Source organism: Salarias fasciatus, chromosome 16, assembly GCF_902148845.1.
Source record: "Salarias fasciatus chromosome 16, fSalaFa1.1, whole genome shotgun sequence".
NCBI lineage: Eukaryota > Metazoa > Chordata > Actinopteri > Blenniiformes > Blenniidae > Salarias > Salarias fasciatus.
The window spans coordinates 18339548-18358283 of NC_043760.1; the positions used below are offsets into that span (position 1 = coordinate 18339548).

At 42.3% G+C, this 18736-nt stretch overlaps 1 protein-coding gene across 1 annotated transcript in view; it reads right to left on the reverse strand.

Annotated features, from left to right (window-relative positions):
- The window catches only part of LOC115402885 (ephrin type-A receptor 6-like), a 154303-nt gene that overhangs the window by 19956 nt on the left and 115611 nt on the right, over window positions 1-18736 (reverse strand). The window contains exons 6-8 of the mRNA XM_030111504.1: window positions 9054-9178; window positions 8418-8580; window positions 5718-5826 (exon numbers count right to left, since the gene is read on the reverse strand). Of these exons, the coding sequence (XP_029967364.1) occupies window positions 5718-5826; window positions 8418-8580; window positions 9054-9178 (397 nt within the window). The remainder of the gene's footprint in view (window positions 1-5717; window positions 5827-8417; window positions 8581-9053; window positions 9179-18736) is intronic.

The window sequence follows — 18736 nt, forward strand, 5'->3', positions numbered from 1 at the left end:
TTAGGGAGCGACTGCTGACCTCTGCTGATGGGGTCAAGCTGTTCATTAAAGAAATGGTGACATGTGCCTTTATCAGTCTTTTCCAGTCGTATCCTCTGATCCCCTTTATCCTCCTATCCCTCTGTCTTGCAGGCTTTCATGTTGTAAAGAGGCCGCACGCAGACACAGACGCACGCCACGGAGCCATCGCACACAAAGACCTTGGTCCCTTTCACTGTTCTCCAGCCCGTTTGAGCATTGTTATACTGAAAATTCACACGCGCACGTTGGCGAGCGCTCCGTACACCCACACGGCTGAGTGGAATAACCTCGCTTAAAGCCGTAATCACAGCATCAGTGTAATTCAAAACCGCCCCCCTCTCGCCCGAGCATCCCTCACATTCACCTCACTCAGGCGCATGAGTCGACTGTCGAGGAAACAAAGGGCACAGTAGAAAAGATTTATTAACAAATACGTGAAGAAACTGACCAAAAAAAAAAACCCTTTATGTTCCAACATGTTCTCCATTTTCCAGTGAAGTGGATGCAAACACAGATTTCAAACAATCCTTATATCCTTACTGATGTAGAACAACCTGTGAAAGCAGCGCGGCTGAAAAGCTCTCATCTTCCTCAAACAGCTCAAGCACATTTTTTAAAACTAAAAGAGAGCGAAAGTCCCTCCTACACAGGGCAGAGGGACTGCAGATATGACAGATTGTGATGGGGTCTAAAAACACTCCAGCTACTCTTGTGTCGGCTTTTAGTTAGATTTAGCTGGGGGGAGGGGGGTGGGGGTGGGGGGGTGGGGGGGTCCTCCTTGTGCTTTAATGCGAAAAGCCTAAAGGGCTTGCTTCAGCTCCTGGTGCACCTGGTGTGTGAGTTTTTAATAAAGTAGGGACACACATCCGCCTACACACACTCAGATCGTATCCACAAAAATAAGACGTACACCATAAATCCCCGCCGTACAGCTGCTGCTTTAAGCTCTTTGTTGTCATGAGTGATGGACTCAAACTTCTCATGGCATTTTGAGTCACGCCGACAATAAAGGGGTTCCTGTGTGTAGTGGCACATCTCCACTGTTTGCCGTTCGCTATCATATCAGCGAAGTTCACTGCTCACTTGTGGAATTTCAATGTGCAGGCGCCAGCTGCAGTTGCCACTGCAAGCACCCTTCATTTTCCACCCGGAGGTCGGACCGCCGCTGCGGACCGGGCCCGCATAACTCAGGAATAAGACATTGCGTAGATAGACGGCAGGTTTTGCAGAAAAAAGTCCGAGGCGCTAGCATACACAGCGCGCACGTCATGTGAGTGTGAGCCAAACATAATGATTCGAAGAAAACAAAACCAAAAAAAAACCAAAAAAAAAAAAAAAAAACACCTGCATCTCATTTCAATCCACTATTGAATCCTGAGGCAGTTGTGAGTGAATTCAGCAGCAGCAGAGCCGTGTGTTTTGTTCCCAGCTGCAGTGATGAATGCGTTTGGATCTGCCAGCCCTTTGATTTGCACCTGGCACGAGTACTGAAGCGTTTCACATGTCCCTGCCAACATGGACCAAACAGGATTTCTCACAAACAAAATTGAGATAATTTAAACTGGTGTCTATAACACAGCTCTATGAGGCTGTTAAAAAAAAAAAAAATTGGACAGACTAAGAGAAAAAGAACGTGTCATCTAATTGAGAATATTGTTGATGAAAACACAAATTACAAAATTATGGGATGACATAAAGAGGAATAAAACTGGCAGCTTCAATCTTTTGCCTGAATAAAATATAAAGTAACAAAACTTTTAGGGAGTTATTAAACAAACCAGCTGCATGAACTGGTCAGTTACATCCTCTAGGCTTTCACTGTAAAGTAACCATTAAAGGTTAGAGCTTTACAGTGCGACATGCTCTTACATCAACACTGCATATAGCAGCAATAGATTAATAATGCTGTTATTATTACTAAAACGGAAGAGAACTTGTTACCTGCTCAGTTTTAGTGAGAACTCTGCTGCCTCTCTCTGTCCTGTTCATTGAGTAGATGTTCAGCTGCAGCATTAGCTTCACCTGGAGCTGTGATGTTCAGTCAGGAGCAGCTCTGGTACTATTTCAGTGAACTCCTGTTTACAGGAGGAGCTCCAGGCTAATTCACTCTTTCTGACAGCAGCATGAAAGCTGAAAAAATTATGCAGGATTAAATAGAAATTCTCAGACAGTTCTGTTATTAGACTGACACACACCTTGATATGTCCCCCTAATGCACCACAAGCTGCAATAACAGAGCTGTGTGTGCACTACTCGTTCAGATTGAACTGACTGCTTGTTTGCAGTAACTAAGTAACAACTTTTCCTAAAAATGATGAACATGACAAGAGATATACACATGGACAAAATACTATGGAAGACATGAAATCAAAATAGATGCACTCATTACACTGTTTCCATGTTTTTTTTTTTTTTTGCAATATTAAGTTGTGATAATGAAACATGTTTCCATAACATGGTAGTGACACTAGCCATTCTTTTATTTTTAATACTTTATTGTGGAGCACAATCTTGCAGTTATGGGTTCTATGAATTCTTATCTGAACCTTAAAGGGATACTTCAACATTTTGGCAAATTGGCCCATTTAGCGCAAGTCCTTAGTCATTTCGAACAGCATACTTACTTTTTTTGTGAGGGCGAGCTGTTATTTATTCAGAGGTGAGTCGGGGAAGGTTTTCGGGGCGGACACAATGGAAGTGGATGGTATTTTTGCTTCCCCTCGTCAAACTCATCAAATACACAATCCAACAACCCCAAAACACTTTGGTGGACACGTTTTAATCCGCACATTCACTATGCTGTGGAACACCAACAAATAACATTGTAGCGTTACGACACCGAAGCAAATACTGGGAACTACTTTTTCTTTTGAAATCACTACGCCCAGACGCCATGTTTAGTAAGTAGTTCCGTCTCAGCAATCTTCGCATAAACAACTCAATCTCGTAATTTTGCTTAAATATTTCACAGCGTAGTGAATGTGCAGATTATGACGTGTCCACCAAAGTGTTTTGGGCTTGTTGGATTGTGTATTTGATGAGTTTGACGAGGGGGAACAAAAATACCACCCACTTCCATTGTGTCCGTCCTGAATAATAGCATTTCTACACAGGTAAAACATTTTGTATGGAAGCAACATTTCCCTTGGTGACCTCTGAACTATTCCATGCTGCACTGGTCTACATTTGGTGTTTGCTTAAAGAGTGAACTGGAGTCAGTTTACATTTGTTGGGCAAATTCATTGCGATTGTGAAACAGAAATCCATTGTGTTTCACTTTAAGTTACGAACAAGAACCATTCATCACTGTTATTTGCTTCAAAATGCAACCTGACATTTACATCAGAGTGGAATCCTCAAGAGTCTCCATGGAAATGCAAAAACATATATAAACAGGATGTGTTTTATGCGAGACAGTGCAGGGAATTGTTTGCTATATATTTCTGTCTGTGTTTGTGAGCGGTTCCATTTATGTTTTGTTCAGCATTTTCAGAGCGAAACGACAAACCTCCTCAACGTCACACTGCTGAAATACAGTCGTAAAGTGCAGCTGATTTCATTCTTGGATGGTTACACATCGTCACACTTGACCACGTACACAAAATGACTGATTTACCTTTTTTTATTCTTCAAAATAAAAAGAATAAAGGCCTGTTGTGTCTTTTCAGGACTAAACACCTCAATAGCAATGGATTAAATATGACAAAATATAAAATTCATTGATATTAATATTGTCTTCTGTCTCAAAATAGTTGATTGAGGTTTTGTAACAGAGGATAAATTGAGTCTTGGCACACAAACTTAACACCAGACCTTCCTGCACACACACTTTTGTCCTCCTGATAAACCTAAAACCCTCCTGCACTCCCCCCCTCCCCTCGCTGCAGCGCTATCCCGTGTCCAAAGGCAATTGTTGTAACAAAATGTAGTGCAAGGTTTTGCCAATTCCCTGGAGGCCAAATTGAACACATACATTACGGTAAGCCAACGAATATAAAGCTTACAGTCACACTTAAACGGATCAGAGTCCTCCTTAAAGGTATTAAATGCACTTGTAGTTCTCCTGCAACGACAAGTCAAAATGTCTCCAGTTACAGACGCTCCTTCTCTCTTCCAGTTTAACACACACCTTTCTCAGGGGAAACACTGCAGAACGCATTAATTGCACCTGAAGTTGGTTATTGATTTTTTTTCCTCCCTAAATGCTCATCACATTTTTGTATCTGAAAAAATTGTATTCCATTCTCAGTTTCTGTTTAGCTTCATTAGTGTCTCCGAGAGACAGTTAAGCACTCTGCATCTCCAGGTCACTGTATGCTTCTCCTTTCGTTCGAGAAAAACGAGTAGACGTTAAAATGGCTGAAGAGAGATGTCCCAGCGTGACTTATCAGGATTGTTTTCACTGTGTGCCACAAAACAGACACTGAGCGAAAAGTGCAGGGGGAGAATAAGATATCAATCAGAACATCCACACGGAGCTGAACGAGAGGTGATGTGAGTGGAGGGACGATCAAACGAAATGATAAAAAACACGAAGTTAATTTAGAGACCGAGTTCAAGAGCGGAGCTGCTGCTTCCTCCAACGTGTATTCACTCGTCTGTCTGCCTCATCCGGCACTATCTGTCCCGTTTTCCTCTCATCTCCTTCAGAAAAGTCCTGAAATAGAATCTCAAACCCGACTGGGTCTCCTTCGTTTTAGCCTTGGACTCTCAGGACGTCCCAGACGAGGGGAACCGGGCGACCTCATCGATCACCTTCACCCGCATTGATCCTCCTCATCGCTCCAGCACAGTCTGCTCACCTCAGACTGAAAACTCACACGGTTTTGGAAAGTTCTTTGGTAGTAAAAGGTTTGTCATTCCCGTGGAAAGATAAACACTTTCAAAACACTTTTCTCTGATGTACCAAGCTGAGTTTAGAAAGCTGTGTGAGTCAACGCTCATTTTGTCTTGTGGCCACAGTCAGCGCTCAGGATAGAGGCGAAGCTATTGGTATGGATTCCCTACAAACACCTGAGAACACAGGTAAATAAACAACAACATTTGCTTTTCAGCTCAAATGTGAGCACACACTGAACGATGGAAAGGAATACTCAAGGAGCTGCAACAATCTGACACTGATGAGCTTAGTTTTAAATTTACTCCTGATAAAAAGATGGAAAAACGACGACTTGCTGACAGGATGATAACATGAGTTAGCTGTTTGATTTTAGGATAACAGGAAATCATGAAGGAAATTAGTGTGAATAAAATAGCAGAACAGCTTCTTGCGTCCCTCAGAACATGTTCACAATGAAAACTGGGTTAACTGTCAGTGTTTATGCAGTTAATGTAATAATATATAAAGGATTCGGGATTTGTTGACTTTCATTTTCACTGCATTGCATTTGTTGGATTTGCAGGTTTCCAATTTTGTTGCAGTTTCTCGAAAAAAGATGTTTGGAAATGTTCCCATCTTTTCCATAGAGCCCAAAGCTGCTTTTACCGTAATTGTTTTGCAGCTGTAATCAACTGAATTTGGTGATGTTTTAGGAGCAGTTAAGAGAAGAAAAAAGTCCTTCAATATATCCTCCAATATTTTTCTGGCGAAAAGTATCCAACGCTGTAGTTTGCAGCTTTATTTACTGGCCGGTCAACTCTTGGGCAGATGAGCAGCACAACGCAGATTGAAGCAAAAACATGTGATTCCTTCTTACCTTCCAGTGATGAGGAGGAAGAGGGTGAGGATGACGAGCAGGGTGAAGCCACCAACCGCTGCAGTGACGATGACTAACACTTGGCCTTGATCAGAGGCGATGTCTGATGCTGAAAATAGAAGGGAATAAATGTGAGGGAAAGAAATAGTGGTGACAAGAGCGAGACGGTCAGTGATTAATATTAGAAGAAAAAGACGGAAAAGAAGAGGATTGAGGAAACCGGGAGAAAGAAGATCAGAAGAAAAACAAAATAAGAAAAGAGGATAACTCGCGGAGGAAAAGAGCATTTAAAGACTTAAAAACAGATCAAATGAGAGGAAAATAGAGGGTAATAGAATGAGGTGGAATGAAAAGAAAATTTCCACCCAACATTATCTCCGTTATTCCACCCCCATCACAGAAAAACCATACGAGCTCTCATGATCGGCACACATTATGGAGATATGTTTGATCAGGTCTTTGTAATGCAAAATGAAAAAAAAAAAAAAAAACTGTCAGCTTTCAAACTGGAATGATTCATTCGCCCGCTGCTGTTTAATTATTATTATTCATTCATGAAATTGTGATTTAGTTCATGATCATTTGGTTAAATTGAGCCCATTTGATATTCATGATTTCTCCGTTTCTGTGTCTTGTCACAAGGCTAACGAATCCCAGATAATTGAAAGATGATTGCTATTACCAAACTTATTTCTATAATATTTCATGCTTAATGAATATGAATTGGAGATCAGGGTGCACGGTCGCCAGCCCACCGAATCGGGCTCGTTTATACAGTCTGTGTGAGGGTAAAGCTCACAGCGTGTTCATGTACGAGGTTTGTCAAGAAAGTGTGCGTGCGAGTATTGTGCTTGATAAAAGTAATTACAGCCCACTCGGGGGGGGGGGAGGGAGAGCGAAAGTGGCGCCGGTCAGATCACACAGGACAATTTTCTTGGTTGTCAGCTTCACACACTCTTCACATCACTAACTAAACAGCTGTGCTGGACTGATGCTGCAGTAATGAGGTGTGTGTGTGTGTGTGTGTGTGTGTGTGTGCGAGAAGGGCGTCGGAGGACAGGATGAAGGATGCGAGGTGAGAGGATGAGGAATCGGATGACAGAGGAGACACAAACGAGAGGTGGAGGTGACAGACAGATGCACAGACGGATGGAAAAAAAAAAAAGCGAAGGTGGTGACAGGTGACTGACAGGTGGACGGACAGACGGACAGAGGAGGAGAGGGCGACGGAGGCCAAATCTGCTTTCTCTTTCAGATAAAAGGCCAGGCGCTACAAAGGCTTGGCCGAGCACCCCCTGATCCACGGATAAAGCAAAGCTCCGCAGCTTTGGAAGGGAGATGGCCGCTGTGAAGCCAAATCGCCCCGCAACAATACCTGACCCGACATAAAAGGGCAGCTGGATCTTTGTATTTTATGAGTAGCACTTGCAATAAAGCAACTACTCACACAGACACGCACGGAAAACATTGATTCGAAACATCAAGGCTGTATTATCGGGCTCCCTCGTTGATTGTATTCAATTCTTCGATTGCCTTTGCAGCTGATATTACGACCTTTCAGCAGAATGAAGGGCTGGGGAGAAATCCACAGAGCAGACTCCTAATGCCTGAGAAATGCTGAGGAAAGCCTCTGGGTGAGTCCAGCTCACACTGAGTTTGGACAATTAAGATTTTTCTTTAATAAATCCTTTATAATGAAAATGATACAGATCATAGAAATGACACATAATATCAACAGTTTGCAATTATCTTCATTAAAAACATAGATTTAAAAGACAGAAGAACAAGGAAGCACACGTATACAACTGTCACTTCTTAAAACCCACCAGGATGAATCAGATACGGGTGATTAAAGTCTTGTTAGGGAGTGGCACGTTCCAAATTGTCTCGTCAAAAAACCTGCGACATTTAGCGTCTGGTGGGTGACAGGGACATTCATTGACGATGAAGTGTCTGACGTCGCCCTGCTAACGTGTTAATTGCCCTCTGAGGCCTGCAGAAGATGCCTATTAGTCTGGCAAAAAATTGAAGCGCCCCTCGAAATGATTTCACAGAAATAATTCCCCTGAAACTGAAAGTGTGTGTGGTTTTGATGTCCACGCCGTTATCATCCCAGGAAATCCATCCATCCCTCAATTTAGTATTTTGGTTGTAAGACTTTTGATAATTCTGTATTCTAATTGTACCAACATTTTTAGAGACGATTAAAATCAAGAAATAAATTCAATTATTGCATGATAAATATTTTGTGAAGTGCTGGACCGGACAAATTTTACATTTATTTCAAAGAAAAATGAAGCTTTGTTTTCCACACCTTCATCCTGGTAATAAATCCTTTAGGTATGTTATTTATGGTAAAAGAAAAAGTTAAGTAAAGGGTAAAAAAGCCTTGATAGAAGTTTGTGGTGGGCTCATATCCAGTTTTGTTATGTGCCGGCGTGCCCATGATACAGATCGCCTTGGGTGCTGCTCCAGGCTACGTGAACTTCATCTGACCCTGAACTCCCGGCTGCAGCCGGCACATCCAGTCTCTGACTGACTGCCTTGAAAATACATTTAAAAACAAAAAAATGCACAATTTCGAAGATGGACTCAAAATAAAAAATGGCAAACATGATTTTGTTGTTCAAATTGACAAAGAGTCATAATCACAAACAGATAAAACCGTCATCAGTAAACATGCTGCAGAAAGATACTTACAGTCTCCTGTAGTTTCATATTCGTATTTCGGGGAGTAGGAGCTGTACCCAGTCGGCGAGCGGGTCCGCACGCTGAAGACGTACCAGGTTGCTGGTTTTAAACCTGAGACAATTACGCTGGGAGCTTTGGTGCGTGTCGATGAGTAGCTCAGCTGCTCGTGCTCCTGCGGGACACAGCGCGGGGATGGAAAGAAAGTCTCAGAAGTAAGACACATTTCTTTGAAATATTTTATCTGGACTGCGCTGCCTAGACATCCGAAACATTATCTGGCCCTCCAAGATTTACTGAGATGGAATCTGCAGCAGCAAACGATGGCGTTGCTTTGTTCAGCGACTGTGTCTTTCACTGTCAATCACTGTTACACCTGCTGATTGCTCCACTGAGATGAGAAGAAGCTTATAAGCACCTGTCATCGCTGTTGGCGACATCGAGTCGAGAAATAGATATTCAACGATATGTTTTACAACAAACACAGTTAATGTAGTTGCACTGCCAAACTGATCTGAATCACAGTGTCTGATATTTGGATGATTTATTTCCATTTCAAAAAAGATCACACTGGCAAAAAAAAAAAAAAAAAAAAAAAAAAAAAAAAAGATCTATCCTTGGAATTGGATTGATAAATGGTTTCTGTACCTTCTCATAATATTTTATCTCATAGTCGAGGACAGGAAGAACGGTCTGCTCGGGCTGCTGCCAGGACAGAGCGATGCTGTTGGGGGAGGCCCAGTCCTTCTTTAAAGCTCCCACCAGAGAAGGACCTGATATGGAAACACAGAAAAAAAAAAAAAAAACATGGATTCACTGCCTTGAGTCATGTGAGAAACATAAAACTTTAGCCCTGGTGTGTGATGATAAACAGCCACGTGTGTTGAATGAACAATATATCATTTCTACATGAATACCATCATTACCCTTCATCAAATCTAAACTTCTCACAATCTGATCTCATCTCATCTAAAGGACTTGAGAGATTGGGATCTCAGATAGAGCCTGAGTGGGTTGTTCTGTTTACATAACTGAACTAATTCAGCTGCAGATGTGAATATACAGTGAGTGTTGATGATTCTCCAGCACACTGTGACAGACAAGCAGCCAATCTGAGCTTCACTGAGGCTTTTGTCCCGCGTCAGCGAGGACATGTTCCAGACCTTCGTCTCGGTGCGGCAGGTGTCGTCGACAGATGGAGAGACACTGCAGGGCTTCCTGAAAATCATGGAGTGATATGATGTACATTGCACTATATAGGTGGAAAGTCAGTAAACTGCAAGATGTGCTTTAAACAAGGCCAACAAAGAAAACAAAAAAACCTGCAAAGTTAGAGGGAAAATTGCTGGAATACAGAGAACACATCACTACAAACAGAAATTCTAATAAGACAAAACATTTGTACTTTTCTGTAGAAATAAGTTTTCTATTGTTCATTTGTGAAAGCTGAGCAGTGAAATTAAACTTATAATCAAATGCAGAAAAAAAAATTGGGATAGAGTTAAATGGAGACGGCAAATTCTGTTGTTCACTTCTTGTGCGTGACAAAGGATTCGCTTTGTTGTTTTCCTTAAAGTACACTATCTGAGGGAGCTGCTTGATAGAATAAGGTAATGTCAGTATGCCATGTTCATTTTCAAAGACTGAAGCGAAGAACCTGAGGAATGCAGGATGAAAATATTGTTCCAAAAAAAATAATGGACTGCAAGATAACGTGCAGACAGCAGAGCACCTGACTGATGCTTTAATTCATGTCTATAAACCGCATTGTTTATTTGTTTATCTCAGTGGTGATTAGTGTGTTCAGATTACAGGGAAATGACGTTACGACGTGTCGATTAAATGCAAATTAATGAGGCACGTTGTTCGTTACCGTCCACCGCTTGTTTAAGACCGCAGACTCATAAAAGGAACGACATTTCCCTCTCAACCTCATCTGTTCTTTATGGTAATTAACAACTTCTAGCAAGCTAAGCTCATGAGATGGCTATGTTCAACACTTCCTGAATTCATGCTGCTGCTCCCATACCTCTGAATTTTATACTCTGAGTCTGCTGATCTAGAATAAGTATTTCTCTGGACGTATCCCGTTCACGCCAACACCTGTCCGCCGCCTCGTCAGTGATAATCATCAAACATCCAAACTCACTCCTTTTTTATTCTGTTAAAAAAAAAAAAAAAAAAACAGGTCTCAGACTATTCAAGTCGCGGTTAAAATCATCTACACAGACATTCCCCTTTTCCCCCCCAAGAGATCATCTGGTTTAATTGGAAACAAGTTGAATAAACATCTACCTTTCTCGGACTGAATTGCTTTAGCTTTCCTCCATGAATTTCTGCAGCGTAAATAATTGCGCTGAGCCCCCCCAAGAGAGGTCAGCAGATGTAACTGCCCTGAGAGTCATTATTATATATTATATCATCCAACGTTACAGAGCTGACTCATTATGTGGATAGAAAATGTAGGCCTGCTTTCCTCCAGTGTATTCAAAGTGAAATGATGACACAGGCACTATTTTTCTTTTTTTTTCTTCTTTCATTTATTCCACAATGGTGCGCCTGGGGAAGCTGCCCGCACTTCTTGCTTTGACTAAAGCTGCGTATTAGAGGCTGGAAGCTCTGGGTTTGGAGGGGGGGGGTTCAGAGTGGGGATTTAGGGTTTGGCGGTTGGGGAAGAGGGAGTTGGGGTTAGGGGTTGGGTGTTAGATAAGATTATAGTTATGGGCTGCAGGGGTTTGAGCCTCTCAGCCAGGCACTTAGAAACACGCTGCTACAAATCTATTAGAAACAGCGGAACGTGAACACCTGTGTTGCTTTCATCCCTCTGCTTTGTGGGCTGCTCCTTACTTTATATTTTTCTCTTCATACGGTCTGGGAATAAACTGATCACCGCTATATTAAGAGGGCAACAACCTACACAGGAGCGCTGCGTTGCGGGCTTCATCGAGACCGTTTAGAGACATTGTTGGCGCTCTCGCATTTTCACATTCGCCAGGTTGACTCTTTATTCTGTTCAGGGAAATCTCTGTGGCCTGTAGTCTATATTAAGCCTCCCGTCCTTGGAACAGACTCCCACAGTTAGGCAGCGATGCATGACTTTAAGGGTGTACATGACTGTGAGAGTGCGACTCTCACAATGACAATTGTGGAGGTCAACTTTTCTTTTTTTTTTTTCCCAGTGTAAAGGCAGCCCATCACAGTGCTGCAGCATGCTTCACTGACCTAAAGTCTCACAATCCTTACAGTATCTCGCCTGTCAGCTCAGTTAGGGCAAAAGTTGGAAACTCTACCACATCATTATCCATTCAACCCTCGGCGATGCCCCATTCAGAAGCTCTAAAGGAAAAAAAACAAAAACAATCTATTGAACACTCAGATTGAACGACATCTGTGGAGCCTCCAGCTAAACAGATGTCAGAGATGGGACCCCCGCTCACAGTTTGAAGAGTTGAAACTGTTATTTAGTGAAAAGCTGCCACTGGCTATTTACTAATTTATATGTCCAATCATACAGGTTTGATTTGGCGTTTGTGATACAAGACAGCAGATATACGAAAGTCTTCCACATAAATATATGTAACACTGCAACATTATTTGAAACAGGTAAATGAGAGATTACGCCATAAACAATATGATTAAATAGTAAGAAAGATCTAACGGAATGACTCTAATCCAAACCTTTTAATTTACTTTCAAACAATGCTTCATAGCAGAAAAGCAGAGAAACTGTTGGATAAAAGTTACACTTAAAGAACTATAAGCTCAAAAAAAAATAGTTTTATTAAATCACTCATCTATGCATCATTCTCTTAAACAAGATTGGGTTACCACTTCAAAAAGACCTTGGTCATCATGATTATGTGCGACCGACGATGTTCACGCTTGCATATGACTAAAACACGCAGTTAATCAAGCAGTCAACAACTCAGGTCAATGATTTTAACTAAATCAAAACTACGTAAGTGGTAAAACAGGACTACAGGCATGATGCAAATAATGAAGCATCTACTATAGAGCAACAGCCGCTTTTACATTAAATGCATTTTAATGCTTGGCTTCTCCTTAATAACCACCAGACCTAATAGGCATTTAAAATTAGGTAGGTAGTCTGATATGCCAGTGAAACTCAACATAATGTCATGCGTGACTGAAAACAGTTCATATAATTAGCATAACCATCGAGCTCAAAGGGCAGTGTGTGCAGTGTGTGTGTGTGTGTGTGTGTGTGTGTGTGTGTATGTGTGTTTGCATATGAATTTATTCACTTTTATTTTTCCTGAAAAGAGCAGCTGGGGTATGAAATAAAGACATGATTTACCAGTAACACAATAAACCGAAGCTCCTGACATCTTATTTGGTGTTATTATTACATATTAGCTCTCATTATTCTATACAGAGAGTGCTTGCATCCTATTCGCCATCGCAGGGCAGGAAAAAAAAATCTCCTGGGGCTTTTATCTGATCTAATTCTGTCTAATAAAGCTCTCTGCTGAGGCGGTGACGTCGCGGGGCTTCCCTCCGCTGCTCTTGCCAGCTGGATATCAGACAGCAGACGCGGGGCGAGGCAGTTTTGTGGCGAGAGGCATGTCGCGGATGCATCATGCTAAAACACACAACATTCGCGGGCATCTGCTGCCAGCATATTGTTCTCTGATGGGGAACAGTAAACATGGCTGAAATACAGTCTGACTCACAGATTCAAATCTGCCTTCCATCACAAACCTCACATGAGTCGTGGAACAAACAATGGAACTCATAACGAGAGGCGCACGTGCACGTGCACACAGGCTTTGTGCACACAGACAGAGCTGAGAAGTGATTTGTAAAAAAAAAAAAAAAAATCTGTTTGTTTGAGCGGGGAGGCCAGCGTCTGCCTGGCAGAAGCAGATCTGGTCGGGATGTGTCTGCTCAGCTTGCATGTCAAAACAAACCTCGTGACTCAGCGGTCCAAACCCACTTCGCTCTGTTTGAGATGAAGATCCCGGCAGGATAATCCTGATCGTGCTGCCAGAAAAAATTTAAATCTCTTTACAAATGTGATTCCTAATGGTCACCATGAAAATTTGTATTCTTTTTATTTTTTATTATGAACCGTAGTAGGTGTGCAGATTCCAGATAAGCAATTTACTAAAAACTTGGAATTTATTTCCACTTATTACTAAATATTACAGGATGATAATGAGAGCCTCTTCACTTAAATGGCTGAAATAATACGCATCATGTGATCTGAGACAGGAGGTGAATAGTCTATTTACAACTCTCATTCAAGACAAGCATGAAGAAATACTACATTCCTTTTTTTTTTATAATGAATAACAAACGAATGACACCATGAGTGATATTATGCATGAACAGCGGTTTTCAGAAGGCGGTTTTTGCTTTAGACCCTGTTTACCTGAGAAGAATCTGCTGGGAAAATGAAATTATCTCTTTGCCTGTTTGCTTGTGTTCATCGTGGAGAGATTGGATGGAGCACCGAACCTCCATGAGTACAGAAAAAAAAAAAAACTGTGATATCAGGAAGATGGATAAACTGGCTAAAGAAGTTACCAAACATTTAATAAAAGGAAAAGAACAATGCAATATGGGACGTGATCTGTCGCAAAGACAAAACAGTAGTGGTGGTGGTGGGCCAAGAGCAGAGCAGAGATTCAAGAAACAAAGGGCACAGCACAGAAAATATCCTATGACAAAAATCTCTTTTCAATTGTGTTAACAGCAGGAGCAATGGTTAGTACAGATGCCTGGTATTGCACCACCGTGAAAGCACATGCACTACAAGAACAGCGTGAGTTATTTTGTGCATCCGTCTGACTCGATTCTCGAGTCTCCAGGACTAATATATTTATAGGTCAAAGGGATCTTGAATAGTGACCACCGCAAATGAAATGTCTGAGATGCTGTGTTTACACAAGCGAGACAGATGAGAAGCACTGTCATCTGTATCCAGCACCAACAGTAACCACATACACTCGCTTCCTCTCTCCCAGTCGGAGTGTATTGTTTTCACAGGCCTCCTTGTTTGTGAAAGAAAACACCGTCCCCGGGCCATGACAGGATACTTTGAGGACACAGGACAAACGTCAATTGTCCTTAACGATTTTGTATGTGGTTTATTAAAGCTGCAGCGTGAAATCTGCCAGAGGAACTCAGTATCTTTCTCAAAGATGCAGGAGCGCTGGAAAGCCATTAGAAACACCAGTCAATTACGATGCCCGATGGATGGATTTTCCAGTCAAGCGTGGTTAAGCTCAACATAAACTAATAGGGAGTCTTTAAATGAGCTTGACCTGCATATGATTTTAATTAGCTTTCCTGCCCTAAAGGCTTCCATTAACTGTTTAAAAAAATCAATAGAGCCAGTATTGATGCTGTGCGAGAGCTTAAACGATGTCCTAACACTCCACTGATTCAATCCTGATAGAGAGATAGAGTGCAAGACAAACACACACACACACATTTGGGCTCCCTTGTTTACAATTGTCATATCGACATTGCTTATTCCTGTGTGTCTGTTTGTGTTTTGTCTCACGCTGCATTCAAATAGACTTTCCTGAGTTTTGACTAGAGAACAGATGGAAGAGGTTTTTTTTTTTTTTTTTTTTAACACATGCATGCGCCCACATGCTAAGAAAGCACAAATAGTCAATCTACCTGCATTTGGCCCGATCTGATCTGAATTTGTTCTAGTCAATAGCATTTCACTCAATTCCCAGCGCGGCCCGCCAAAGTCAAGAACGTGGAGCGCTTCAGAAACTCTCCACCGCTGCTAGAGGGAACTGAAAGAATGAATGACTGGATTGAAGTTGTCTCTGTTACCGGTGGGACTTAAGTAATCAGCTGAGGGAATGTCACTTTTGCTGAATGTAAATTGTCTGAGCAGGAATGCGGGCATGTGATTCAGTGGCTCGGTGCTTTTACAAAGCCAAAAAAACCAAACCGAGGTGAAATGTGATCGGCCTCGGGGACGATCGCCATTACGCTTCATTAACGCTGAAGGTCACTTCCCATGAACTGTGGGTCACGCGTGCACGCACACGCACACACACACACACACACAACCAGCAAATAAACTGTTGGGCTCAAGTCTAATTAGCGGCTGAGTCACCGGCCCGGATGAGTGACAGCTCAGGAAAGAGCGCGATGGCACCTGCTACCTAATTATCACATGACTCTGTGGTTTTCTACGTGCAAATTGGATTTTTCCAGCGATGTGTGCCTATTTGTCAGTTTTGTGGCAATCGTTCGGGGAATAGTTCATGTTCTTTCAACACTTGTTGAAATAGTTGAGATATTTTCACCCAATTACTTTTATCAAAATTTTCAGGAAAATTGTTTTTCCGTTTGATCGAAAAATGGGAAAAACAAACAACCTTTTCTCTGTAAAATACTTATTCCACGTTTGTTGTTTTCTTATGTATTACAACCCACATATCAGCACTCAGCCTGTCACATTCAAATCACAGAAATAGGATCTCGACAAGGGCCATTTTTTTGTTTGCATGTTCTTTCTCAGCACACACACGTTGATCTCCCAGCACTTTGGCTACATCCAACAACCAGAGGACAGGCTTGATAATACTGGTGTAAACTCTTGTGTCCTCCTGATGCGGTTTTTTTTTGTAATGGTTCCTTGTGTGTTAGATAAACTGGTGACCAGTTCAGGGTGAAGTTTCAGTAACTCCAGTCTGCATAAAGTAGGTCTAAAAACACTGATAGACGTCTATGCTTCCTGTGTCGCCAACTTTAATTGCCAACCTATTTCTTGAAGCGTGTACTGTACTTACCGGAAACACTTTACTGCCGGAACTGGTGACGTGAGTGACTTTAATGAACCCAGGTTTCAATGTAACAGAATGCACAATAATGTACAGAGAACATGGATTATAGAGTAAAACATGTCCGTGTCACTTATCCATGCGTGATTCTCACATCTTGAAAAGATCCCATGTTATTAGGTGCTTACCAATCAAATGGGGTTCATTTTCTGCGGCTGCATTGTGTCCATTTCACCGTCTGGGTTTTCCGTGATGCTTCCCGCTTGAAACCACACTGATCACTGCTGAGCACCTGTACTGTGTGCTCAGGTACATAATGGATGCTTTGAATCCATTCCTCTGTTGATTCACATTCCTTCCTCCGGCTCCTTCACTACAATCTCCATACAAAATGCTGCAATTCGCTTGCCAATCGTCAACCCGCAATCTCTCCCCCTCGCCGCCGAGTGCCGATGCGGACTCCCCCTTTTCTGCACTCATATTGTCGCTCCTCGCAGTTTCTGAAAGGAAAAATGGATGTGACCCTCCTGACACTAAATAGCTGTCAACTGAATCTAAACTGGGACACTTTCTTGTTCTCCCTTGGTACACCTGCATCCCCCCCCCACCTGCTGTGGAGGCTGTCTCTGGTATGACACCAGAGGAAAGCTCTGCAGGCTCCTTTGCCCCATCCAGATGGTGGCTTTAACAACCTCCTGGACCATTTATCATGTGTATCTGCTGAGTACAGGGAGTTAACAGGTAATTAAAATCATCAGTCACGCAACAAAAGCAGAGACGAGGGAGGTGGGAAGGAAAGGACCTTCCTGTACATTCGGAGCGATTTTTACTGTCTTCCCGAGGCTTTGATGGCGGAAGTGAGAAAGGCAGGAGTCAGAAAAGTAGCAAGAAGAAGAAGAAAAGAGAAGGGAAACAAATCAAAGAGTCCTACTGAGATTAAGTTTGACATTGGAAAATGTTTGACCTGCAAGCAGCAAACAGCACTTAAACCTTTGCCTCCTCATTGACGATCTGCATTAAATCAGCGGAGAAGGGATTAAAAGACAGACACACAGATACAAAGTGAAAAGAAGCGTTGCCCACTGTCACGTAGAGAAGGTTTGTGTGCTAGCTAGCCTGTCTGACACCCCGAGGTCCTGTCTTTAATAAGGTCCCAGCTTGCCACTGATCCCTCTTGTTCCCGCTTAATGGGGATGTGGAGAAGCAATGACGTGTGGGAAAGGCCAGTGAAACCGGCCCTATACTGGCCCACCACAATCAATACTCATTTGGCCTCCACCTTTCTTTCCCCAAAAGTAATTAATGAGAAGAACGGAAGTATCTGGCTGCTGACAGCTGATTTCCCTGCAGGTCCCTGTCCTTAACACCCTGTCCTTTTCTCACGCGTCTACTTAAAAGCTTCATTATAGCCGAGATCAAGAATTCCATATTGGGAAGAGACACAGATGTAATCTGACATGAATGTCAATGTGCGGACTGTAACATTCTCACAGGTGTGACTGAAAGACGCTAAAAGGAAAGGTGTCATTGTTTTTAACACTGCAGGGCATATGAACTCGTTCACATTTGAAATATGAGGCTTTATTCGCTTTCCAATCTAATGTGATTGAATTTCTCTGACTGCATATTTATTGTGAAGCGAGCAAACACAATAAATAGGTTTGCAGTGATTATTATGGAATCAAACAATCTTAGTGAGTGAGGTAAAGCCCATAATCTTGAAATATTATCTTCCACTGTCATTTACAGTGATAACAATTGCAGACTCAATATATGAGTATATTGATTCTAATCATATGTTTCAGAAAAAGGACGTCCAATTGTTCAATGTGAATAGATATCTCTTCATACTGAAATCAAATTTGGAGTAAGAAAAAAAGAGCTTGTGGACATAAAACCTGCAGGTTAAAAATCTCCCATATCTTCTCCAACGCGGAGCACAAAGGGAGAGGACTGAAGTGTCGCTGCAGTGGAGGTAGAGCATCGTATAAATAGCAGCCGGCCCCACTGTAGCTCCCACATCAGACCTACTGCAGCAGAACACATTTTCCTGTGCAGCAAATCTCAAGCAGCGGCCATTCGTACATCGTCAACCACCTCGGAGGTAAGACGGCTCACGCCTCTGCTGTCAGGGCAGGATGGGACTGGGACATGAAGGACTGCTTCACTGCTGAAGGATCCAGCACTGAAACCTAATAAACCCCTCTTATTGGCCAATCCATGGCAACGCGTCATCAGAACATGTGCAAAAGGTCAATTTCATGGTTTATGTGGACGAGAAAAATGTGCAATTTCTGAAAGGATGCTTCCACGTCCTGTTAATCTCCTCCGTCTGCGGGAGTTCGGGGCCTTTTATTGGTGAAGGACAGCCTGAAGATGGGAATTGGTCGGGCAGATCAATATCAACAAAGCCAGAACATGTGTTGAGGGAGGACAGTGCTTATAAAGATCGATACAGAAAGAAAAACTGACATTGGAGGAACATTCAAATGAATGAGTTGCGAACCACATCGTGTGCGGCGCCGGCCGGACAATGGAGGTCCCGTGAATGTG